General features: G+C 38.8%; 1 protein-coding gene across 1 annotated transcript in view; it reads left to right on the forward strand.

The window, feature by feature from the left end:
- The window catches only part of LOC118837775 (cytochrome b reductase 1), a 37,478-nt gene extending 27,556 nt beyond the window's left edge, over nucleotides 1-9,922 (forward strand). Inside the window, exons 3-4 of the mRNA XM_036744868.1 lie at nucleotides 5,296-5,450; nucleotides 5,779-9,922. Of these exons, the coding sequence (XP_036600763.1) occupies nucleotides 5,296-5,450; nucleotides 5,779-6,073 (450 nt within the window). The 3' untranslated portion in view covers nucleotides 6,074-9,922. The remainder of the gene's footprint in view (nucleotides 1-5,295; nucleotides 5,451-5,778) is intronic.
- The last annotated feature ends 17,193 nt before the right edge of the window (nucleotides 9,923-27,115 follow it).

The raw sequence follows: 27,115 nt of genomic DNA on the forward strand, positions 1-27,115 counted from the left end.
CTGTCCCTGTGGGTCCTACATGCAAAATTAGGACAAGTCTGCCTAGATAAAGCTATTATACTTAATAATGGGATGGAGTTTTAGTTTTGTTTCTTCATTTAGACCCATAACCAAAAGACTGGATTTCTCATGAGTGCTAAAGCGTGGGTGAGGAGGAGGAAGAAGTTGTTGTCCTCTCTCTTCCCTATGGGATTTAATTGTTAGGACAGTGGTGAGGAGGGGGAAGGGGGTACTTTTTAAAAAAAATTTGACCCACACAATTTTTTACAGTATACTAAATCTTTTCTTCTGTTGTATGTGACAGTGAAACCTGATATCACAGGGGACTATATTAAATTCTTAGTAGATATGACTGTCCACTAAGGGCCTGTTTCCACACAGAAGAGGTATTAGCCTCTAATGTTTTTTTTTTCCTTCTAAGGTTCTAGATAAGGAAATCTCAATGTCATGCTCCTCCATGACCTGAGGAAAGCATTTTTTCCCCTTTCATCAATAGAGTCATAGTCATCTACTTGTTTGAAAACATCTAAATCATCTTTAAATGACATTCGATAACTTTCAGTCTCATTTTTATTTTTTATAGAAATAGTATTTTATTTTTCCCAATTACATGTAAAGATAATTTTCAACATTCACTTTTTATAAGATTTTGGGTTCCAAATTTTTCTCCCTCCTTACACTCTTCTCCCTCCTCAGGATGGCAAGCAATCTGATATAGGTTATACATGTGCAATTAAATTAAAGTATTTCTGCATTTGTCATGTTGTGAAAGAAGAAACAGGACAAAAGTGAAAAACTGCCAACCCCTCCCACAAAATTGAAAATAGTATGCTTTGATCTGCATTCAGACTCCATCAGTTCTTCCTCTGCATGCAATTTCACCTTCTTTAAAAAACAAACAATAACCTATTATAGATATGGAAATAGTCTAGTGGTATCAGATCATTTCCAGAAGAGGAGAATTTCTAAGTTTAAGCTAAGAGAACAAACTTGGAAGGACTTTAGAGGTAAGCAATGCAAGTTATTAAAAGTTTAGAAAATATGAAACAAGACAAATGAATAGAAATTGTCCTGCTGAAGAAAAAATGAAAGGTTGACTTAATCATGATACATTGAGCTAACCTTGAATGAAACAGCAACAAGCCCAGCAAGACATTTCCTTAGATTTACTATTAATGACTTTTGTCTTGGTGTCTAAAATTATGTCAATTTCTAGTAATAACTTATCAGCTGCTCTTACAGAAAATTAGTGGTTTTACGTAAAACCCCATCAATTAAAGTAAGACAGATTTTCAAAATAAACTTTAAAAAAGAATCTAACTAGATAAGGGACCAGCAAAGGGTTTCTACAATGAAATATAGATAGAGAGGATGACCAAGAGAAGTTTGGTCAAGATTAATTCACAGGTTCATGAATAAGACCTTTGTTCTAGTATTAAAAATGATGTCCTAGAGAAGATTAAAAAATGTCCCCATTGGCATTACATTTGAGACCTTCTTCTGACTTTGATAATGTCTTCTTGATGGGGTGGGAATGACTGCCCTTGTATCTGCTCATCTTGTATCTGAGCTAAATATTTGGAACTGGCCATTAAAATGGGGAGCAAAAGCTGAACTGAGATGGCCAGAAAAAAGCCCATTGGACATATCCAGGCTCACTGGTTCCCAAGGCTCCTACAAAGAACAACCTGGCCCCAGAAAAAGAAAGAATCATGGAACCACAGAAATGGTAGTGGCTAGAAGTGGTGGTGAAGCAATGATAGAGTTCCTTGCCAATGCTGAGCTTTTGGACCAGCTCTCTTGGACACAGAGAAACTTGGACAACATTAAGTTCTCAGACCAAGCCTCTTTGAGAGAAGAGAAGTTTCAGGACATCATGCCAAAGAGTAGCAAGAGACAGCGCTGCAGTGTATTGGAACAAACTTGAACTTTGCCTTTCATTGATTCTGAGATTTATGTAGATTAAACAGTTCTATATAACTCAATAAAACAGGCAGACTTTGTTTCCCTAGCAGCATCAAGTGTTTTATTCTTTTTCGTGGGAGATGAGAGGAGGATTTTGGAGAAAATTTTGTTGTTTTTGAATAGATGTAATTACTGTGTCCTTCACAGTTCAGTTCAAGCGCTATTTCCTATATGATGTCTTTCCTTGTCCTCCCAGCTACTAGTACCATGCCCCACCCCCATTTTCTATTTACTTTGAGTATATCTCATATACTTATACATGTGCACATTGTTTTTCTAGATAAAAATGTAATCTTGAGGTCAGGCACAGTTCCATCCCCAGTGCCTAGCATAGTGTCTGACAAATAGAAGGCACTTTAATAAATGTTCACTGATTGATTGGTTGTTGCTATTATTCTGGTTTCTTCCCTCTACAACACCTTGTACATATTTCTTTGTATTGTTTATTTTGTCTTTATAGGGCTTTGTAAAGCTACCATGCAAGGTTGCCATTAATAATTCCATTACGTTGATTTACTTTTAAATAATAACCCTATGTTTATTCAGCTGTTCTACAATCTTTGAACATATAAGTTATTTGCAGTTTTTCACTTTTACAATAAAGCAGCTACAGATGTTTTTTGTATAGATCAATTTTTTTCCTTTTACTAACATCATTCAAACAAGGTGCCAGTAGTGGGATTACCAGGTCAAGTGTGATTAATGTTACTGTATTTTACCAAATTATTTTCCAAAAAGATTGTGCCTGTCCTGAGCTCCACCAACAGTGAATTTCATTATTTATGTGTGTGCATTTATATGTATGTATGTATACGTGTATGTGTGTATGTGTTTTACCATTTTGCCAATTTAATAAGCATAAGGTGGCAATTTTACAAGTCGCATTTAATGTAGTGCCCTAAGCTTGACAAAACACTTCCCTTAGGCCATTCTTATGATGTCATTGTAGAAATGTTACCATCATTACCTTAGAGATGAGGAAGCAAAACCCAAGATGGTAAATGCCCTGCCTAGAATCATAAAGCTATCAACCTTTAGAGTTGGGATTGAAACTCAGGTTTCTTCTGACTTGCAGGCCTGTACCACAAGCTACCACCATACCACACTGATTTGTATTTCTCTGGATCATGGGAGAGTTTGATCATATTTTCTGGTAGTTCTTAACAAATTTGATTGAATTCTTCAAGAACTGCCCAGTCATATCCTTTGGCCATGTATCCTTCCTGGAATTTTGGAAGACTTTGAAATGGAATTTTTTGCATTCCTGTGAGGACTCTTGCTCTGTCTTTAAAGTTAACATAAGGAAGGGTCAGGAGAATTTAAGTGAGGAAATTACCTAGGAGCACTGAAGACAGACCTGTGTACCTTAGGCCATCTAATTACCCTGTCTTCTCCTCCTCCCCTTCTTCCGCAGTACCATAAAAGAATTGATCACAAAGGGAAGGAGGGGTGGTGGTGAAAAAAGCCACAACAATACCACAAAGAATAAAAGAAACATTCTTAAATTTTCTAAGGTAGACCCCTAACCCAGGAAAGGAAGAATGGAGTCTGTAGGAGAACTGGGAGTTGAAATATTAGGAAATGGAGATTGGGCATTTGTGGCAAACTAGTAAGTTCCCGTTTGAAGATATTGTGCCCCCTTCCCTGCCTTTTTTGGGTTACTTTTTATCGTTCTTCATTCCCTTTCACTCACTTCTTGTGTACTTACTTGTCAGCCTTACTGTATGTTCCCCACAACTTTTACTTACTTGGCCTTTCCCTCCTCCATCTTTTGTCTCACTCACCTTTTCTGTGACTTGCCCAATGGAGAGTTATGACTTGGTTCTTCAGAAGTGTACTTGTGTTAAATGCTTAGAGTTAATGATCTGATCTCCATCTTTTGAAATAGAAAGCAAAAACTAGACATAAAAAAGCTTGCCCTTCAACTCTAAAATAATCACTGGAGGGGGAAGGTAGGTTCACTGAAGGAGAACCAGGAACAATGTGAATCACTGGAGGGAAATCCTGTGAACCATTTTTAATTTCAAATACACAGGGCTTCCATTTGCAGTATTAAGTGCTAAATAAATATGCAAACCAGCCTATTGATAGTATTTTTAATTATTTTCTCCTCATTGCATTTCCTCCTAGGCTCATTCTGAGTGCACATTAGGTTTTTGTGTTTTTCTCCTCCTTCCTCTTCCCTCTCCCCCCCACCTCTCATCTCCCATTAATCCTTTGACCTCAATCAGTAAAGATGTGGAGTGGACGTTAATGCTTTTCTCATCAGGCTGCCACCCTTACAGAGCTCACCCACTCCATCCTGGGGAGGTGCCTGAAAATATTCCTTTAAACTCAATAATTCAAGAGCCCATAGGGTACCCTAATATACTTACAGGAGTAGCGGCACTTAAAGAAAAGATCCAGAAGGAAGCAACTTCTGTATTCTTTCATCCAGAGAGAGTATTCATATCGTCTGTGTGGGAGACAAGTCCTTTGGCAGGCAGAAACCCTTCCAAATGTGAAACATACAGACAACTGGAAAAAAGAACTCAGGATTTGAGTGTGGAAGGAAGTAAGAAATCTCCAAAATGCTTGGAGTAGGATAATATGTAGGTTCCTCTGCCCTTCTTCTAGCTACCTGAACTACACACAGGATCAAAAATTTCCAGTCCACACACAGATACCCATAGATAAGGAGTTGTTCTTTCAAGAACTCTCATGGACCTATGCAGTACTGGAGCATCTATGAATGTATAGTAACCTAGGTTTATTTATTTACTGAATTAGTCATCAATCTTGAGTCTAGTTTGTAGCGATGTGAAGTAGAATTGGAAGATTTTGGAGGTGTAAGAGCCATTTATGGACCCACTTATGTGGGGATATGATTATGGATATGTATGATAAGGAGAAGATATGATACAGAAGATTACACTGGAATGAAAGGAACAAGGCATGATGCAGAAAGACAGACAGATTTCTTTGTCTCCACTTAAAGAATAATCCTTTGTTAGCTTTTGCAGCATTTACTTAATTACAAAAGGAACAGAGGAAATTTTCCCATAGATCTCATCTCTTACTCATTTGATAACATTGTTTTCCTCACCACTAAAGCAGCCTTTCTTGGCTGAGCTGGATAGGGTGAATATGCTATTGTGGAATATTTGTTTTTCAGAGATTAAAAAAAAAAAAGTCTTGATTTTTGAGCTAGTATTTCCAAGAAATAGTACTTTTTGTAGAAATAAATAATAAAATGTGTTTTTGTAGGAATAAATAATAAAATGTGCCTTTTGTAGAAATAAATAATAAAAATTAAACTTTAACTTCTCAGCACTTGTTTATTATGTTTAGCTTCTTCTAGGTTTTTTCATATTTCTGCTTCCTTTTGCTCCCCCGGCTCTCCGAGCATTTCTTATGCCAATCCATGTTTATTCTGGTCTGCTCATCTTTGGAACAGTGATTGCAACAGTACTTATGGGAGTGACAGAGAAATTGATTTTTGCCTTGTAAGTATATGCAGTATTTCATCATTTCTCCACTTCATCCTTTTTATATTAAATATTTGCTTTCTGAAAGCATATAATATAGCACTGAACTTTCCCTGTTTTTAAGATGATAAAAGGAAGACCTGTAGAGGTTAAATGATGACTTTGCCCAGGGCCACTGCAAACGGACTTCTGACCCTTGCCCTATTTATTTCACAGGGACCCAGTACCCAGTTGGTTCTATAAATTCTTCAGGCATTTAATTTTTAGCAATAAATTGAAATTCGATTTCCCACATTGACCTGTGGTTTTATTTTTAATCATTCTTTCTTTTTCTTTCTCTTCAAAGGAAAAGTCCTGCATACAGGGATTTACCACCAGAAGCTATTTTTACCAATACCCTTGGCATTCTTATTCTGGTGTTTGGTGCTGTCATTTTTTGGATAGTTACTAGGCCTCAGTGGCAGCGTCCCAAAGAACCAAATGCTAAATTTCTTCAGCCAAATGGGAGTTCCCCGGAGGGTAATGATTATTCTGTGACAGGCGACTTTGGCAATGTGGACAAATCTGATGTGGACAGCGAAGCAGCAACAAGGAAAAGGAATCTCAAACTGGATGAGGCTGGACAGAGATCAACTATGTAAAGGACTATTTGCATGTTGTCTTATAATCTCACTTCAAAACATCTCCAGCTCAGCTGTATCTAGATATGAAGAACCTTTCTGTTCATCTACAAAGCCCATTAAATTTTGTATCTCTTTATTCTAACCAGATGTACTAAGTAGCATTGCTTAAAAAAAAAAAAAGATTATATGGTGTGGTTGAGTGCCAGAACTGATCTGAACTGAAAAAGAGCATGGTCAGTTTGGGGAAGGTCATGTGAGACATCACATAGTAGCTTTTTTCTTCCCGAGAACCAAAGATCCACCTAGACTGACTGTAAGTTCTCTGGTAGGGATAGCCTTTTACCATTTTGTATCCCCCTCAGGCTCAGCTAAGTGCCTTGCCCAGACCGTGTGCTCAGTCAATGTTCGTGGGTTGCTTTGATTGACTAGAAGCATCCCCGCCCTTAAACTATAACCCTAGTGTCTGTCATCTTCAGCTTCTTCTCAGGCCTTCTGAGCTCTGGGGCTAGATCAGACTGAAGGGATTGTATCAGAGTCCTCAAATGCAGACTTGGCTTTATTATTGAGCACTGTCAATGTCTTTATAGGAAGCTAGTGAATAGAGTGCTGGACCTGGAGTCAAGAAGACCCAAGTTCAAACCTAGCCTCAGACTCTTACTAGCCATGTGACTCTGGACAAGGCACTTAACTTCTGTCTGCCTCTGTTTCCTCAACTGCAAAATGAGGTTAAGAGTAGTACCTACCTCACCAGGGTTGTTGTGAGGACCAAATGAGATATATATAAAATGCTTAGCACAGTGCCTGGCACCCTAGGTGCTTAATAAATGCTTGTTTCCTCCTGTTCTCATTTCATAGTAAAAATATCACATATGGCTAAAGAGAAGTTAGCAAGACAAACTGGGCATATTGTGCCCTTCTATTTTTCCCCTTTTGCTTATAGGAGAACCTCTTGATGTAGGTTCAGGCTGGATCTAAATTTTGGAATCCTTGTGAAGTGACTCTGTAGCTGCAGTTGGTCTCAGGAATCATGCTAACCTTTGGCCTTTTCCTAGTTTAGAGAACCCTCCAATTTGGCGCCAGTGCCAGCTTGAGGCTAGTGTCTATTCTAAGCCAGACATTTGAGCCTGTCCTAGAACAAGCCTAAGTGCTTGAGGCATCTCCAAAGTAACCTTTCGCCCTATATTTTCTCTTAAATTGGAGTAACTTGGGATTTGGCTGCATGTTGTATGGAACTTTATGGACTTAAGTGTACTCACCTCAGCTCGCCCCAGCCCTGACTGAACCTCAGTGATATACCAGAATCAATCAATCTAAAGGAGAAGGGAAATGGAGCATTTACCTCCTAGATTTCCTCTTGTGACTGATTCCCAAATAGCTAAGAGATTGGACTTAGAGGTAACTCAACTGGTTTTTTTCTGCCCCCTGAGCGCTAAAATGGGTTTTCAAAGCCAGAGCTCAGTTGATTCTAGATAGTTCCATGTAATGTAATTATATTCTATGTAATGTTCTGTAGAAGTTCCACCGTTGGCTGTTTTTAGTCTTCTAGATTTTAGTGTCTGGACAGAATTGGGTGTGAAGGTCCAGAAGAAGCTTGTAGGATAAACCAGAGCTAATGGCTAGGTTTTCTACTCTGTATGCTCTCCAGATCTTGGATGAATCTCTACAACTTTATTCCTGAGACCTTAGAAATGAATAAGATCTAGGTCTAGAGGTAACTGCTTAGTCTCTGGAGGTTCCATTGTGTCCCCTAAATTGGAACTTGGAGTAGTGAAAAAGCTCAGTACCCACTCAAACTTTTTGTTTGGTTGATTTCATTATTGACCTCACAAGTTTTATAATAGCACTGATATTACAAATGCACTTAAAATGTTTTGAGTTTTTTTGATGCTTAATAAGAAAATTGGCTCTTATTATTAGGTAACCAGAAATTGCTGACATTGATGAGAAACCATCTACATTTTATCACATCCCCTCTATAAGCTCCCAACCTACTGATTAGTCTAGTCACTCAAGTATTTCTTAGGGTGACAATGAAATGTTCTATCTTATTCTTCCTTTGCTTTGTCAACGCTGCTCCCCATGGATTTATAGCATTGTCTGAATAGTGACAATTTCTATGAAATCAGTAAATAAATTTAGAGCAATCACTAAACTGAATCTAGGTGCAGTAGAGAAACAGATTGCAGCATTTCTTGGAAAAAAGTATACGTTTTTGTTGATACATGCATTGTTTCAAATACACACATACATGAGGGGTTTAAAGGACAGCCCATTTTGGAGAGGATTATCTGAAGCGGAGGTGTCAAACTCAAGGACCACATGCTAGGAGTCCTTCCAGAATCAGATTAAAATGTAATTGGGAAATTTTAACAAGATAAATAAACATAGATAATGTAAATTTGTGGTTTTCTAAGTCAACATGTGACTGCAGGGATCTATTTCTATTTGAATTTGACACCACTGTTCTAGTGTACTATCTCAATAAGATTCATGAAAAGGTTCATTAAAGAGCGTATGTTGAGTGAAAACACCTTCCGGGTGATTTTGGGGGTTTGAATGCTGAGCCTCAGCATTTGGGCTTTTTTATTTTATAGAGGATAAAGAAAATCGGTGTCAGAGAAAAATTAATTCTTGATTTGCCATTAGACTCTATTACTAATTATTTGGGCCACCATTTATCCCAGCCTTTTATTCAGCCTTTCTTGTAGGCTAATTCAAGGGTAATCTTAAGAGACATTATAAGAGTATCTTTTCCTTCTTACATAGCCTCTATAAAAAACAATCCATAGTAAAATATGTCTAGAAAATCTTTTTTGTCTTAGATTCCTCTCTTAATTGGCTTTTGTACTAATGATAATTGCACCTTTATCTTTCAAAAACTGATATTTCCCCTTAAAGGATCTCACCTCACCACCAATATCTCATAATAAGTTTAAAAGAATAGGGGAAAAGGAAACCTTGAATATTCCCAAAATGTGATTGAATCTACCCAAAATAATTATAGCTCATATCATCCGCAAAAATGGTCTGGCTTGGCTCACCCCATAATCTAATTCCAGGAGAGAAAGCTTTATTTTAACACTTATTTAAACCAGCACCAAAGTAATTTCCAACAGTGGTTTTGTTGAGAAATTTAAATGAATATACTTTTGAATGAATGTCATCAAGTGATAATATCTTCCTGCTCCATAAATTAAAATGAACCCTCGCCATGTCACTTTCTTTTCTGTATTTGTATGGCTTCCTTAAGCCAAGATGTTTAGGATGGAGATCTCAAAACCTGCAATTAAATGACAAAGAAACCAACTGCACTTTTAAAGGGACATACTGGCAAGTGGTTTTGGTTATAGAGTCCAAAGGAAGAAAATGTGCACGTCATTTGGTTTACGCTTTTTCTTCTCTTAAGCTTGAAATTATAAGAAAGTAGAATGGTGTTGACTCCCAAGACTCAGAAAGACAGTATGCTTTCCATTGTCTGGTCAACTATAATGATTACTAATCTATGACTCCAAAGGGGGGAAAAAAACAACCTTGTGACAATTGTAAGGTGTTATATGATAGTGATTTTTTTTTCTTTTGGAAGTGACCATTTAAAATAGAAACACATAGTATAATGGTTATGTTTAAATCACAAGGCAGTACGATAGAGCGCATAAATAATCATTACTTATCATGTATATTGTACTTTAAAATGATGGCAGTTGTTTTAAACTAAGCAAAAGGTTTTCATCTTGAAAGAATTCTTTTTATATCCATATGTTCATGGGAGACTTTCAAATGATCTGAATATTTTATTACTTGTAGAAAAATGCATCTATTTTTCCTGACCTGTTTTTATATAGTAATAAAAGCTATTTTTGAATCTTTCATCTCTTGTTTTCAATTTGTACAATATGCCTAGGTCTTGGCACAATTTCAAAGCTTTTAGTCACAGAGTTTTGGGGGTGTTTTTTTGGATTTTTTAAAGGATGATTCATTCACTGAAAATGCTGGAGTTTTTCCTCTATAATTGTACACGGAACTCCTAACTAGTGTTGAGGATGATCCTTAACTGTGAGTGATGTTACCTGTACACAAGATCTTTATTCCCTCATTCTTTCAATGTTTATTTTTTTAAAACTTGAATTAGTTAAATAATTAATTTTTCATTTTCAACATTTACTTTTATAAGATTTTGAATTATGAATTTTCCCCTCTGCCTCCCTTCCTCCCTCCCCAAGACAGCGTGCAATCTGATACAGGCTATATACATGTAGAATCATATTAAACATTTCCACATTAGTCCTGCTGTGAAAGATTTGACTCAGTTCTCTATATGTTTCAGAAATGAGGTCTTTATCAGAGAAATTTGCTCCAAAATTTTTTTCTCTGTTACTGTTGCTAACTGTATTACCTTCAATCCTATCATCCCCTGCCGCGCCTCTCTCCCCCATTTATTCTATTTTCTCTCTCCTTTCACCCTGTCCCTTCGCAAAAGTGTTTTGCTTTTGACTACCCCTTCCCCCAATCTGCCCTTCCTTCTATCACTCCCCCTTTCTCTTATCCCCTTCCTCTCCCACTTTCCTGTAGGGTAAAATAGATTTCTACACCCATCTTTCAACATTTATTAAGCACCTGTTCTATACCAAGAACTGTTTGTTGGGTGCTGGAAGAGCACCCAGTCCTGGGGGAGGGACTTCATGAGCATGGACTATGTTGATCTATTCCAGAGGTGGCAGACTTGAAGCCTCGAGGCCATATGTGGCCCTCTAGGTCCTCAAGTGTGGCCTTTTGACTGAAACCAAACTTCACAGAATGAATTAATAAAAATTAATAAAATAAAATAATATATGTAATATTCATAATATAATATATAATAAGAATATTAAAAATTAATAAAAGGATTTGTTCTATAAAACTTGGAATCAGTCGAAAGACTGCAGTTAAGGACCTAGAAGCCCATATGTGACCCCAAGGCCGCAGTTTCCCCATCCCTGGTATTGAAATGATGCATCAGACTGCTGCTGTTAGGAGTTTTTTTTGACAGACTACTAGATACTTAAAGACCATTATTATGTACCACAGAACATTTTCTTCTCCAGAATCTGAATCCCTAGTTCTTTTGACCAATTCTCATGTGTAGTGATCTCAAAGTTTTTCATTGTTATGTTTGCCTTCCCCTGAGAACTCACCAACTTATCAATATCCTTACTAAAATGTGGTGTTCAGAACTGAACACAAGACTCCAGAGGTAGTCTGACCATAGCAGGGCACAGCAGGACTCTCACCTCCTTATTCTGGAAGTGAGGCTTCTCAATTCATCCAAAGACCACCTTAGCTCTTGTAGCTGTCAAGCTGCTATTGAACCACATCTCCCTCGTCTTACATTTATAAAGTGGAATGACTGAATGAACCTAAAGGCCAAACTTGAATTTATCTTTATTCAATTCCACCTTATTAGATTTAGCCTACTTTTCTGACTTGTCAAGATATTTTGGATGATAACCCTGTGATCCAGCATATCATCAATCTGCTTCAGTTCATCTGCAGAGTTGATAAAGATCCCATCTATACCTTTGTCCAAATATTTGTTTGTCAAAATCTATGCCTCTCCACACTTCAAATTTTCCAAGTGCTGGGGCCCCAGGGGAGGCTGCAGAGAGATGATGGGTTCACTCCTATTTCAATACTTGACTGAAAAGTCAGCTGATTTAAACCATCAGCAAATGAATGTTCCTTGCTTGTATCTTCCTTGATTCAACTTGAACCTGAAAGAGAGCCTTTTGACCAATTTGATCTCTTGAAGAACTTGGCATGCAGCTCCAGTTAATCCATTATAGGGAGATACAGTCATTGGAGACTCAGGATACCATCAAAATAGAGCACCTAAAACAGATGCTAAAAGGTTTAACCATCATGAAATAAAGATTCTGAAAAGATCATTATCACAGACTGTAACATTTATAGTAACACGTCTTTGAGAAAGAATGTGATCTATAATTGTTCAAAGAATTTCAATTTTTTTCCAGTGAGGAAAAAGGACCTTCAGTGTTATGTCAGAATGTAAATGGAAGAAAAATTTAAATGCCTATTAGTTTAATATTTTCTCTCCTGGAAAACATTATTCCAAAGTTTCATTGACTACAATAACAATAACACAATAGAGTTACACTCTCTTTTATGCAGTAGAGATTGTCCTGAAACACTGTGTATAAGCTGAAGTACTGTAAATTTTATCTGATTTTATTTTTTATTTCCATCATCATTTTAAGGATTGTTTTCCTCATTTCTGATCGATCTAGATTGGCAATGACCCAATTCTTTAGCTTTAGGTTTCTCTGTTGTCATCCTTTCTGGAAATATAGGATCATAGATTTCGAGTTGAAAGGTCATGTAGTCTAATCAATCAGCAAGCATCTATTAATCACCTACTACGTGCCAGGCACCAGGTTAGGCACTAGGGATACAAACACTAATAATAACAACTAACATTTATATCATACTTTAAGGTTTACAAAGCACTTTACATATATTTCATTTGATCTTCACAAAGCCTCATGAGTTGTTGCTGTTACTGTTCCAATTGTGTCTGACTCTTCCTGATCCCATTTTGGGGTTTTCTTGGTAAAGATACTGGAGTGGCTTGCCATTTCCTTCTCCAGTTCATTTTTACAGAAGAGGAACTGAGGCAAACAGGGTTAAGTGACTTGCCCAGGGTCACACAGCTGGTAAGTGTCTGAGGCTGGATTTGAACTCACGAAGATGTCTTTCTGATCTCCAGTGTTCTGTCTCAGCGTTCTATGCCATCTAGCTACCCTGTTTATTAGGTGCTATTATCATCTCCATTTTACTGACGAGGAAGTAGAGGTTAAGTGACTTACCTAGGGTCACACAGCTAGTTAGTATCCGAGACAGGATTTGATCTATCTTCCTTACTCGATGTCCAGTGCTCTATTCACTCTGTGCCTGAACAAAAATGAAATAGATTTGCTTTTACCGAGATCCTTTCAAACCAGCCTCTTCATTTTGCAGATGAGGAAGTAGGGTCCAATGAGATTAAGTGAGCTGCTAAAGGTCAAAAAGACCGAATTCATATTTGAACTCAAAGTCTTCAAATCCAGCCTTTTGCAGGAAATCTTTCCCAGTCTTCCTTCTCACCACACTTACTTTTCCCCCATTCCTCTCATCTCCCAAACCTTCTCTCAGAGGTTATCTTCCTTTTACCCTGTATGTAAATTAAATGTATAAATTTTTGCACGTGGTCTCCCCGCATTGGAAGGAGAGATTCTTAAGGGCAGGGACCAGGAGTTCTTCCTCCCTTTATTTGTACCCCCAGCACTTAGCACAATGCCTGGCATATAGTTTAAATAAGTGACTTGCCCAGAGTCACATAGCTAGCAAATGTGAAGCCAGATCTGACTTCAGGACTTCCTGACTCCAGGCCCAGTACTCTATCCACTGTACCACCTAGCTGCCCATGTAGAGCTGGATAAGTGAAAACAACTTTGGGGAAGTCTGTTTTGGATGTCCAGACCTTGCTTTGCTCAAGATTTAAGTAGCCAGACAGCACCATCCTGTACAGATGCTTCACTGGACACTTACCTCTCTCTCCACCAGGATTCTGGGACTCAAACTGCCAAATTTTGTCTGTTTTCAAGCCAAGGGTTTCCCTAGGCCTAAGCAGTCCTCCCGCTAATTGATTTGAGCAGGGTTGGGAACACCTACCATTTGTGAGTTAAAGGAGTAAAAAAAAAGAATAGGAAGCTTTCTTCCCCTTCTCAATTGCAGTGCCCCTCCTGTTGCGCCCTTACTTTTCACCATTCAGCTCTGGCTAGTTACTTGACTCTCCCTGTCCCCATCCCTCTGCTACTAGCCTTACTGTCCTCCAAGGCTAAAGTCGGATGCTTCCTCCTAGGAGGCCTTTCCTGATCCCTCTAACTTCTCATGCTGTCTCCTTAAAATCAGCCTCTATTTCCTCTGGGACTATCACATCATGTTTTTTTTAACCTTTGTGTTCCCAGCACAGTGCCTTTCACATAATAGCTATTTATTTAATAGCTATTTTATTTGTTAGTTTATATATATATAATAGTTATATTTTATATATAATATAAATATTATGTATTTATATAATATAGTTTATTTAATTGAATTAGCTAGACAGACTGAGAGATGGAGTCAGCTCTCCAAGAAAACATTAAAGAGTAGGAACTCATTGGGGGTTTGGGGTAAGGTCAAAGTTGAGAGACTATACAGAGCTCCTCTTTCTCATCAGCTTTTCCTACTTGGTGCAGAGCCGCAGAGATTGAGATGTGTGGTAGAGAGTAAGAGGGTGACTATGCAAGTAAGCCAAGGACACAACAAAGTCAAGGGCTGAGAGCAACATGGCCGCAGGGGGTAATAGTAATGATAACTAGCATTTATATAGAACTTTAACGTTCACAAAATTTTTGTAAATATTATCTCATTGATCCTCACAACAACCCTGGGAGGTAGGTGCTATTATTTTCATCTTATAGATGAGAAAACAGAGGCAAACAGAGGTTAAGTGACTTTCTGGATTTGAACCCAGGACTTCCTGATGCCAAACCTACTACTCCATCTACTGTGCTACCCAGTAGTCTCTCATACATACATATACATACATATATGTGAATACGTGTACCCACATACAGGTATATAGCATATACATTTAATATGAAATATATCTCTCGGTCCCTAGAAATAGGAATTAGATGCCCTAGAGTCAGAGAGAGACACGAAAGTGAGCATTATTCGGGAGCTATGGTACTTTTTTTACTGAGCCTTTTCTGGCTCATTGGAAGATAAACCAAATTGTTTTCCCTGGAACTCATCCATGTATTTCTTGAAGACTTCCTGGGTCCAGGAGAAGCTGTGGGCACACATTTTTATGATGTTTTATTGTTCTTTGTTTTGCTGAGCCTATGCAAAAAATAAAACACTGTTTACCATTGAGCCTGTTCCTCTGTCCCAGTGGGGAGAGGACTCCATTTTCCCAAGGTTGTGATGATTAGAGCTCTGTAAAATAAAGCAGGTTCAGGGAGCAAGCAGGGTTTGGCTAGTAGGCGAGGGCTCAAGAGCTAATTTTGATTAGAAAAATCCCCACTAAGCACAACCTCTAGACTGACAAGAAAGGGCAGCTACCCAGAGGAAGGCAGAGCTGTGGAAGGTCATTAACTCTGACAAGGATAGAAAGCTTGGTGCTCCCCAAGCATTTCTATTCATAGGGTGACGCCCCAAATACATCAGAGAGGATTTGGAACTTGTCCAACTTCTGAGCCTTTCTGTTGAATCAGATCAGCATAGAGGTTAACAGCACCACTGATGGTTAAAGTTAGATGAGCATTCTCCTCCCATGTTATTCAGTCATTTCTGACTCTTTGTGACCCAATTTTGGGGTTTTCTTGGCAAAGATAGTGGAGTGGTTTGCCATTTCCTTCTCCATTTCATTTTACAGATGAGGAAACTGAGACAAACAGGGTGAAGTGACTTGTCCAGGGCCACACAATTACTAAGAGGCTAGATTTAAACTCGGGTCTTCCTGATTCCAAGGCTGGTGCTCTATCCACTGTACCACCTCCCATGTGAAGCTGCTAGAAAGTCCAGTTAATAACTGGGAGTTGGAAAGTTGGGATCTAAGAGCCAGATTCCGTGGTTCAAGAAGTCATCACTCTTTGAAAATTATAAATAAATTAATTAATTAAAACTAAGAAAAAAAAAGGCTTCCCTTTTTCTTTTTTCTTTTTTTTTGAAGGCATCCCTTTTTCACCTGAGCATACAAAACCTCCTTTTCCTCCTACTGCCCCCATCATTTATTAACTAATTTAAAATACTTCAGTACTTCCAGGATCCATGATTTAATCAACGTTCATATTATTTAGCAGATGGTCTTCATTTGCTTTGGCCAAAAAATTTATCACCCTGAGACCAACTTGGAGACAAGACTGTCCAAGCTTAGCAGGATTGGTCCTTGATCAGTAGCTATCCAGTATGACATTGGGCCCACAGCTGAGGTGTTTCCATTTCATGAGAACTTGTACTCTACTGGCACATCTCTTAAGAACTCAGTCAGCATCACGCTTCAATGAGGAATTATAGAAGGACTTGAGTGTAGACATTTAAATATTTCAATGACCACTTTAGATTGGAGGAAACACTCACATTAGCCATGCTCTTTCTGAACCCAGCCCAGCCCATGACTCCTCAGACCACTTCTCCTCCTACACCGCCAGAACTTGCTTCTCATTCTGACAATGCTTCCACTCCTACCTATGGCTTGTTTCTCTAATGGGGGAATTCTTCCTTGAGACTCCATTTGAGGAAATACCCATGTCAGTCATCCCTTCAAATATGAACCAGCCCATAACTCCTGGACTACTTCTCCACCTTGTTCCATTGTGGGTACCTTCCCCCTTCCCCTATTAGAGCTTCCTTCTCTAGAATGTAAGCTCTTTGCGGGTAGAGTCTATTTTTTTTGTGTGTCTATCTGTACCTGGCACGCAGTAAGTGTTTTATAAATTTTGTGTCTATCTATTGCCTGAATATCTTCAGACTGATTATCTGTCTAGTGACAAATCTTAGGCTCATAGGATTAGAGCTACAAGGGTAGTGCAGTGGATGGAGTGCTGGCCCTGGTTGTGAGGTCAAATCAAGCCTTAGACACTTACTAGCTGTGTGATCCTGGGCAAGTCACTTACTCCTGTTTGCCTCAGTTTCCTCATCTGTAAAATGAGCTGGAGGAAATGGCAAACTACTCCAGAGTCAGACGTGACTGAACAATAAGAATTATCTACAGTAGTTTAATTTCATTATCTCATAGAAGAAGAAAGAAGCCCCAGAGGTTAAGTCATTTGTCCAGCTTCAAACAATAAGTAGGCACCTATCCAGCTAAATACTTTATTGACACGATTAAGATAAGGACTGTTAAGTCATACTTTTTTCTTCCTAGATACAAACTGGAAAAGTGTTCAGAGAACCCAGATTATTTTTATTAGACTAGGCTGGTTAATTGGAAAAATATTTGAGCAGAGGGCAAAGTGAGGCAGCTTATTAGTCAGACCGGTGGTTCCATCATGTCCTCCCTGGCTGGAGCCACCTGGGGGTCATGAGTCCACAAGTGAATGCATACATAAGTAAATCTATTATCTGTAGCCTAAAGACGTGATAGTTCTTATAGTATGTTGTTGAGTCATTTTTCAGTCATATTTGACTCTTACCCCATTTGGGGCTTTCTTGGCAGAGATACTGAAATGGTTTGCCATTTCCTTCTTCAGGTCATTTTACAGATGAGGAAACTGAGGCAAACAAGGTTAAGTGACTTGCCCAGGGCCACACAGCTAGTTCGTGTCTAGGGCCAGATTTGAACTCAGGAAGATGAGTCTTTCTGACTTCAAGCCTGTTACTCTTCCACTGGGCCACCTAGCTGCTCCTCTTATAGTATCTGCATTACAATTTTTAAAAATATGCATAGATGCCATTGTAACGAAAAAAATACAAATTCATTTAAAAACCTTACTGAATTCGTAGATTTTTATCACTTATTTTCACAATCAATGAATAATAAAACTATAACTACTATCATGTAGAAAGGCCTGTGAAAAATGTTTGACAATGCAAAGGGTTCCCAAATTATTTGGAAATCACTGTGTCACATTTTAAGAGTTGTTTTTTCTTTTGGCCACAGGACATAAGATATGCATTTTAAAATTTAAGACCAAAACCATTCAACAGTTGGATGAAATGGAAAGAACATTGAAGTAGGAATAAGAAACCCTCAATTCTCTTCTTGGCTTTGCCACCAACTAGCTTTACCTTGACTAGGTCTCAGTTTCTGCATTTGTACAGTGAGGATGGTTTTCGGATTGCCTTCTGAGGCAGTATAGGGTAATGAATAGCGATGGTCCCTGAGTCAGGACAATTTGAGTTCAAATGCCTCCACTAAAGCTGAGTAAATGTGGGACTAAGTTGTCTACTATCTCTGAACCTGTTTCCTCATCTTTAAAAGAAAAGGGTAGTACTAGAGGCCTCATTGGGTATAGCTTGGGCTTGTATAACTTTTTAGGCTAGGTAGGAATACCTGACCAATCAATGGTATTCCAAAAAATGAGGGGAAAGTGTGAAAGGTCACATGTTTTAATAAAGCTCAAATGGGATGTTTCTGTGGTGAAATGCATTTCTCTGTAGTTAGTCATCTCTAAGACAGTGTAGGCCTCCTTTAGGATAGAATCCATCTGGCTCATTATGTTGTTGCCTGTAAGAAAGGGAATAAAACCCAGCCTGAGGGTCTCTACTGACACAGCCCCATCATTCTGTTTCTTTGGCCCCGAAGATTTCTTTGTCTGTGAGGAAGATGTTTTTTTCCAAAACTCACAGTAATCACATTCATCCTCCTCTTCCACATCCTCTAAAGTCTCTTCGATTTTTAAATCTACGATCTTGTGAAAAGGACTGAGGCTATGATTTTTGGAGTCTTTGGACCATTGTTCCCATTCCATTAACAAAGAGCCATACTTTCTGAGGACTAATGTAACCTAGGTTTGTCTGGGCATGCTCAGTTTGCCCAACAAAGAGGAGATCTTGAAGGGCCTTTGGAGCATGTGTCGATTCCCCGATGTGGAGGCCTCTATGTCCCCTATCGTGTTGGTGGCAGTGCTGTTGTTGTTCAGTCATTTTCAATCATGTCCTTCTCTTCATGATGCCATTTGGGGTTTTCTTAGTGGAAAACTGGAATGATTTTCTATTTCCTTCTCCAACTCATTTTACAGAAGAGGAAGTTGAAGCAAACAGGGTTAAGTGTCTTGCCTAGGGTCACACAGTTAAAAAATGTCTAAGGCTGGATTTGAAATCTTCCTGACTCCAAGCCTGGGACTCTATCCACTGTACCACCTAACTGCCCATGGGTGGGGGTAGCCTCCTTTGATTGGCTTCCTGCATTTTTTAAAATGGTGAAACTGACTCAGGGTCCACTCTTTCTACCTTTTGAAGTAAACATTTCTGTCTAAAAGCTCATGTGATTGTTAGTGTCTAAATGGAACTAAATGGTGCAGGGAGCCACATTGGTGGGATTGGAACCATTAACAAAGAGGTTAAACACCCTCCAAATCCCTTTTAGGTTGTCAGAACAACGTGAGGGTGGGGGGAAATGGAATACCTCTGCCTTTCAGGCTGTGTTCTCTGTTACCCCAGTACAAAAAGTCCTGAAGAAAGATATTAATACTTTACCCTGTGTTTTAGGCACAAGTATGTCAAAAACAATTTTATTTTAACATTCTTTTAAATCCAAATATATCTATTAATTAATTTATTTTTAGTTTTCAACATTCACTTCCACAAGATTTTGAGTTCTAAATTTTCCCCCCATCTCTCCCCTCCCCCCACCCCAAGATGACGGGCATTCTGATTATCCTTTCCCCCAATCTGCTTCCCTTCTATCACCCTCTCACTTATCCCTTCCCTTCTGTTTTCCTGTAGGGCAAGACAGATTTCTATACGCCATTGCCTGTATATCTTAATCCAAGAGAAACACCCAAACTGTCATAGTTCCTCCATGCCCTCAGCCATGTCTCTACCCCAAGACAATATGAGGGAAAGATCACAGTACATTAAAACATAGTTGTGGGTAAACATTCCAGAACATTAGTCACTATTCTGTTCCTTCCTAAACAACTCCCCTCCTCAACGACAGAAAGGAAAATCCCCAATAATCAATATAGCAATCTTTTCAGAATAACAGAAGGCATTGCTCTTGGGTGGGTCACAGACAAATTTCTTCAGGGAATGAGGAAGGCAAGGATCTAAAAAAGAGAAGAGATACTCTTTGTTTTCATCTTCAGTCCAGTTCCCCAAAACAGAGGTTTTGTTCTTGACCTAGTTCACCTTCCCTTGCTTTTGGGGGTATTTTTGCGAGACAATGGGGTTAAGTGACTTGCCCATGGTCACACAGCTAGTAAGTGTCTGAGCCTGGATTTGAATACAGGTCCTCCTGACCCCAGGGGTGGTGCTCTATCCACTGCACCAACTAGCTGCCCTGATTCACCTTCCTAAAGGGAAAAGTCTGGAAAGGGTTTTTATGCTAGAGAAAATATTTTTTCATAATATTTCTACTTGAATGAAAAATGAGATTTTTACTATGCTTCCACAGGAAGCAGGCTCTGAAAGGGGACAACAGTTTTAGTGTAAGGGGCAGAAAGTGGTCAAGACAGAATTAACATGAGGAATGGGAAGATCAAGACCATCCACCCAGAATTCCCTTAGTTCCTATAGTTCCTCCTGTAGTTCCCAGAGCTTCCAAGATCCATCATCCATTATTTCGTCTTGTCTCAGATGAAGAGGTTGTAGAACTTCCTAAGACTCATCCCTCTACTTGTGCCTTTGATTCCATTCTTTCTCCGTCTTCAGAAATCATCTTCTCCCTCTCCAATGGCTCTTTTCTATCTGCTGGTGTGAACATGATTAGGTCCTGTTAGAAATACCCCAAAAGGGGCATATACACACAGTACAGAAGTCAAACTGAGCCTTATATAGGGTTAATCATTCCTGGTCCATCCCTTTAGAGCTGGATCAACATGGGTCCCGTGTTCAGAAAATGGAGGGATAATCTATGCATGAGTGTGTAAGATAATACGTATGAAGGTTATTAGGTATGCGCAGAAGCAAGGGGACTTTGCCCCTTGTTTGAACTCTCAGGTTTTGAGGGGCTGACACATCCCAGACTCTAGTCTTTGTTTCAGACAAGATGTCCCCTAACCATAAATTGAATAGGGGGAAGCCTAAGGGTCCCGGTGTTTTCCCCATAGTGCTGTGGAAGCTGAACAGTGAAATTCCTTTCTCACAGGTCCCGCTTCTAAAAAAAGTCTTCACTTGAAACTTCTCCCCCCACATAACTACCAGTCCATCTTTGTTCCCCTTTTCTCAGTGCCAAACTTCTTGGAAATATTTTCTGTACAGAATGCCTTCATTCTTATAACCTGCTTTCCACTTTACTCCTTGCAATTTGAATTTTTACGCTCAACCATTTTACTTAAACTATTCTTTCAAAGGTCGCCTAGGACCTAATTGAGAATTCCGATGCCAATGTCCTGAGCATGGTAGGTGATATGAAAAGAACAGTAGATTTATTTAGTTTATTAGAGTGCTATAGTCAAAAATAGTGCTGGATTTGGAGTCCAGAGTCCTGGCTTGAAATTTTGATCCTACTTCTACCTATTTGACCCTGGGGGTGGCAGGAATAAATATGTTAACTTAGAATGAACAATACCATTTTGGTTTAAGCCTCCATTTTGTGACTAAGTAGTTCTTATTTGTTTTTCTTTAATAAGAAAGTATGTGTCCCCCACCCCCAAATTTGGTAAGCCACTAAAAGCCTGTGCATCCCAAATCTGATAAGCAACTGATAAACACTTGCTAATTACATTAAATTTGTTAATCTTGGGTAACTGATCACCAATAAAATTTAAATGTAACTTAGAAATGCTCTTAGCTAAAACTATAAAAAACCATTGGAGGCCCCAGCCATCAACCTGATTTTAGGTAGAGACTAGGACAGACTCCTATATTCTTTGCACTTGGAAATGTGAGCATCCTGTATTTACTCCAGAGGAGTGTGGATGGATGGATGGATGGATGGATGGATGGATGGATGGAAATTTGCAACCTGGGTTGGAGACACAAGGCCCTTCATCTGGGCAGAGAAGGAACCTTTGTCAGGAACAACAAAACAAAACATGCTTACCAAAACCTTTAGGGATTCAGTTGGTGGTTTGTTCCTAGGTTTGTATTATTGACTAAAATTATCTGTCGATTGATCCATCGATAAAGTTTGATTGTATGCATTGATGAATGTAAATCTTATTAGTGTACCATCAGCCCTTATAAGGACACACAACAGTAAATCAGTTTTACATGTACATCCTGCATTACACTAGGCAAGTTACTTAACTCTCCTGGCCCTCAGATTCTTTCCCTGTAAAATGAAAAGATTGGATTAGGTGATATGTAAGGTTCCTTCCAAAACTAAATCCTGTATCATATGAATTTGATGATAAACAAGTTAGCCTGCCTAACATGGGGAAGAACGATTCTCAAAGCCAAGTAGCATATAACAGACACTAAAGATGGCATCCACGACTTAATGAAGGCTAACAGCTGCTCCATGATGGAATCTCCCACTTGGGCTATTAAGGAATAAGCAAGGCATTATCTTAATGCTGATAGGCACAGTTAGCAAACTGGCCCTTGGGAGTTTGTGAAAATATGTATCTGCTGCTAAGGACAGACAGTGAACGGGAATTGGAAAAGGAGGTGGCATGATAAGAGAATTATGTGACTGTGGAAGCTGAGGGGGTATTGACTCTTGTGAGTCGGTGCTTGTAGGTGCGGAAACAGAGGAAATTTTAGTTATTGTGAATCAGTGTAGGTGTCTGTGGGGGTTGTTCAGGCCATGGATCCTTCTTGGATGCTTGTAGGTCCTTTGTGCAACTGCAGATTCTTGGGAGAGTTGGCTCCATCCTTAGGGTGAGCCTTGGCTTGTAGCAACATGGAGGATCAAAGCAACATGTAGGGGCAGGATCTCCCAACCTGCATTTTTAGTGGACAAGATTGTGAGTGGGCACTGTATTCTAGTGCCGATCCCACTGGTTCTAGCATCTGCGGAATGGTGACAGCAAACCCTAACCCTAAACCCCAAATCAGGAGTGGGCTACCTGTGGCCACATGTAGCCTTCTAGGTCCTTGGGTGTGGCCTTTTGACTAAATCCAAGTTTTACAGAACAAATCCTCTTATTAAGGGGATCTGATCTGTGAAGTTTGAATTCAGTCAAAGGGCCACATTTGAGGACCTAGAGTTTTACAGAACAAATCCTTTTATTAAGGGGATTTGTTCTTTGAAGTTTGGATTCAGTCAAAGGCCATGTGTGGCCTCCAGGCCTCCAAGTTCCCCACTCCTGCCCTAAATATTTGATTAGTACAGTCCTGAGCTCTCTGTAAATCTCTTCCCAATAGATGAGAGGACTTGCACCTGAGAGGGAATAGTCACTGCAAGCCAAGCCATAGCCCGAAGGTCAGACTAGATGCAGAAGTGGGTCCATGTTAGAGGAGACTGAAGGGTCACTGAAATCCCTATTCAGGTAGATTGTTCCTGATGGAAGAACAACAGAGAGAAAAAAATCCAAGTGTTAAGTCTGAAAGGGGCAGGATTCTGCCTTTGGCGCCATTAGATTCTTTTCAGCTGTGAGAGCTTATGCTTACACAGTGTTTATGTGGTTGAGGCTACCACACACAGTCAAAGTGAAGTCACAGATTGTTTGATATCCATGACAGCTATAAGCCAAAACCAACAGAAGCAGACATTTTATTTCATGAGAACAGGAACACAAATAAATCTTGGCCATATTTGTAACTAGTATCAGGAAAAGTTATTTTTATGCCTCTCTGAAGATACTTAGGTTTTTCACTTAGCACTACCCTTCTTCTTCATCTTTCAGACTTTCGTGAGTCATGGTTTACTGTTTTTTTCCCCAAACACTCAAGTGTTTACATATAACTCATTTTTCAAATGCTTATCACACAACCAGCTCCATCATGTGGTGCAATTAATAAAATTGAAAATGAATTGCCTTGGAAGCCAGCCAAATACATATAGAGAGGCACGTCTCCCAAGTCAGTTAGATAGGAGTGACATGGAACTAATATAATTAAAAGCTTAGTCATGGAAGGAGCAAATAAAACCTTTGGGTGAAATGTGATGGCTAAGATCTTCCTTTCACAACCTTCTGAACTTTTGGATGGGTTTTTGAAGACATTCAGGTGCCATTACTTTGGCACATCAGAAAAGCAAGACCTTGGTGGCTTTGGGTAAGTTAGTGACTGAGGCAAACTTCAGACTGGGGCCTTCTCACTCTAAGCCCTGAGCTCTCTCTACCACACTACACTATGATGTCCCTAAGAAGAATAATAGAGAGTATATGTGGGGGTGGGGGTGGGCAGGAGGACTATGAGATGTAAGGAAAAAAAGGGATAGGATGGCAAGAAAGAAAATGAAAAGAAGGCCATTGAAGCATTTTTTTTAATGCCCAGAAGAGAAGAAAAGCCAGAGGAATCATATCAGGACAACCTTGAAAGTTACACACCAAATTTATGATACAATTTTAAAAGAAAAGCAAGCTGTACATAATACTATTTCATGTACAATCCACTTTTTCCATTCTATTTTGTATAGGGAAATGCTAATTTTATTCTGTGCTCAAGTTCAGAATAAAGAAATTAATTTTTTTTAATGCAATTTATTTATTTAACATATTTGGTTTTCAGCATTGATTTTCACAACAGTTTGAATTACAAATTTTCTCCCCATTTCTGCCCTCCCCCCCCACTCCAAGATGGCGTATATTCTGGTTGCCCTGTTCCCCAGTCAGCCCTCCCCTCTATCACCCCCCTCCCCTCTCATCCCCTTTTCCCTTCCTTTCTTGTAGGGCAAGATAAATTTCTACGCCCCATTGCCTGTGTATCTTATTTTTTAGTTGCATACAAAAAGTTTTTTTGTTTTTGAACATCTGATTTTAAAACTTTGAGTTCCAAATTCCCTTCCCTCTTCCCTTCCCACCCACCCTCCCTAAGAAGTTGAGCATTTCAACCTAGGCCACACATGTATTATTATGTATAACCCTTCCACAATATTCGTGTTGTGAAAGGCTAACTACATTTTGCTCCTTCCCAACCCATCCCGCTTTATTGAATTTTAAAGAAATTAATTTAAAAAATGAACTGGGAGTCAAAAGAATTGAATACCAGGCATTCTACTAACTAGCTGTGTAACTTTAAGCAGGTCAGTTAACCTCTCTGTACCTCAGCTTCCCCATTTGTAAAATGAGTGGGTTGGAATTAATGGTTTTTAAGGTCCCTTCTAGCTCTGACATTCTGAGAAAGGCTTTGTTATTATTATATAAATTATGCAATTCAAAGGTGATCTTCATGCAGTAGAGCATCCAAAATCTACATTCACTAGAACCAAGCAATTTATGGTTGTTTTTTTTTCAGATTTCCTATTAATAGTTAGTATGTTGTGTGAACATGTTATAATTCGAATAGTCTTTTACTCATCTGTACAAGTTCTAAACATTGAGGGTTTTGTTGTTGTTTTCTGTTGCTAGCACTCTCTCCATTCCCAAATTATCTCGTAGTACAGGGCAGCAGAATGGAAGCTCCTTAAGAGAGTGTCCACTGTCTGGTACCCAGGTTGAGTTGTGATTTCTCTGCATGAGAGAGGATAGCAGCAAGGAAAAGATGCCAGCAGATCCCAGTAAAGCAACCGTACCAGGAGAGAGCAGAAATATGAACAGAATCAGCTCATTGTTTGTGATTAACTCTGTATCTTCATCCACTGAACTATGCATACAGTGGTATTGTGTAGGTCCTTATAAATGTTTGTAGACTGGAAACATTTCTTGTATTAAAAAAATTGTAGGATGGCTTTCTATCTCCTCCATCTCTTTTGAAACTGCTCTTTTCAAATGTTATCTTAAAATTGGAAATTTTGTTTTGTCCTATATATGTCAGATTAATTTTTATGGAAATTTCATTTGATTGCAATGCTAAATCCAGCCTTCAAAGTTCGTTGCTGATATAGCATGGTCTTCCAGCAAAATTAAAAAAAAAAACGAACAAAACCCTTATAAGGTACAATGCAACTTTGGCCATCCAGGTTCAATTTTTTTTCAAGTTACCATTGGAATGCTCCTCAGAAGTTTTACTCCAATCCTTCATCCAGGCATGGAATTGATTCTGGGTTATCAAAGGCTAATACAGCAAAATGGAAGCTCTGGAAGCATCTAGCAAACTGGAAAGACTATCAGTGCAGTCCAAATGACAGACTATCTGAGGTCCAAGAACAATCTGGTTAAGCATGTAGATATACGGATGTTCATCACGCATAGGTTGGTCCTTAAGTGATGGATTCTTTGGCTATGATACCTCTCAAAACAAAGCAAAATACAAAATGGCTCTCAGTCCTGTGTGTCCTTCTTCTTCATTGGTAATGGTGCTGAGTGGTGGGAAAGTGTTTAAAGGATGTTAAGAATCACAGATCTAGACTACCTGTAAGCATTCATTTAACTGTTGGAATTCAGATTGTGAGATCTCTGTCCAATAGAGTTTATTTAGTGCTAGACAAGTTGAATTCAATCAGCATTGACATTCTTGCTATAAATAAAAGCAAAAGACATAAGGAAGGCACAACTAGAGACCACATTTCAACTCAGGAAGATAAGTCTTCCTGATTCCAGACTCAGCACTCTATCCACTGCACCACTTAGCTGCCAATGAATAGCCTAAATTAATTTATTTAAGTGTTGATTGATTTGACCGCCTTGCTGTCTAAGGGACAAAAGTCTTCTCCAGCACCATAAATTCAAAAGCATCAATGCTTTGTGCATTCCCAAGGGGAGAACATTAGGACATCCAGACTAATGACTTTTAAGTTTTGATTCCAGATCCTTTTTTTTTTTGATTCCAGACCTTGATACAACTAGAACTATATCATCCACAAGCTGAAGGACCTCACCATTCATGGAGAAACTCTTTTTAACTTGGATTCCATAATGGATCTCCTCTATCCCAGTGGCAAAAATGATTGTTGAGTATGAATCTCCCTTGTTTTATGCCTCTTGTAGTATTTATGATCAGAAGACTGCTGAATATGATTATCTCCGGCATTATATTCTTCAGTAGTAATTTTGAAGTATGATGAGAGACACCTCATTGGAAGAGAATCTTTATGGTAGTGGTTTGCTCTACCAAATTAAATTACTTTTTGCAATCAAGAAACAAGCATAGTGTGACTTTGTATTCTACATACCTTTCAGTCAGTTCTGTAATATTAAATATGGATTCTATTATGGAATATCTATTGGGAAAGCCTACGAATTGTCCACATATACCCTTATCAAGGATGCCTTGATGCATGCATGTGTAAATGATTTTCATAAAGATTATCTAGATGGTAACATGGTTGTATAGTCTACAGGTAAAAATGTTTTCACAGTCACATTTTTTGAGAATTAATGAAGT

The sequence above is a fragment of the Trichosurus vulpecula genome, chromosome 2, assembly GCF_011100635.1.
Source record: "Trichosurus vulpecula isolate mTriVul1 chromosome 2, mTriVul1.pri, whole genome shotgun sequence".
NCBI lineage: Eukaryota > Metazoa > Chordata > Mammalia > Diprotodontia > Phalangeridae > Trichosurus > Trichosurus vulpecula.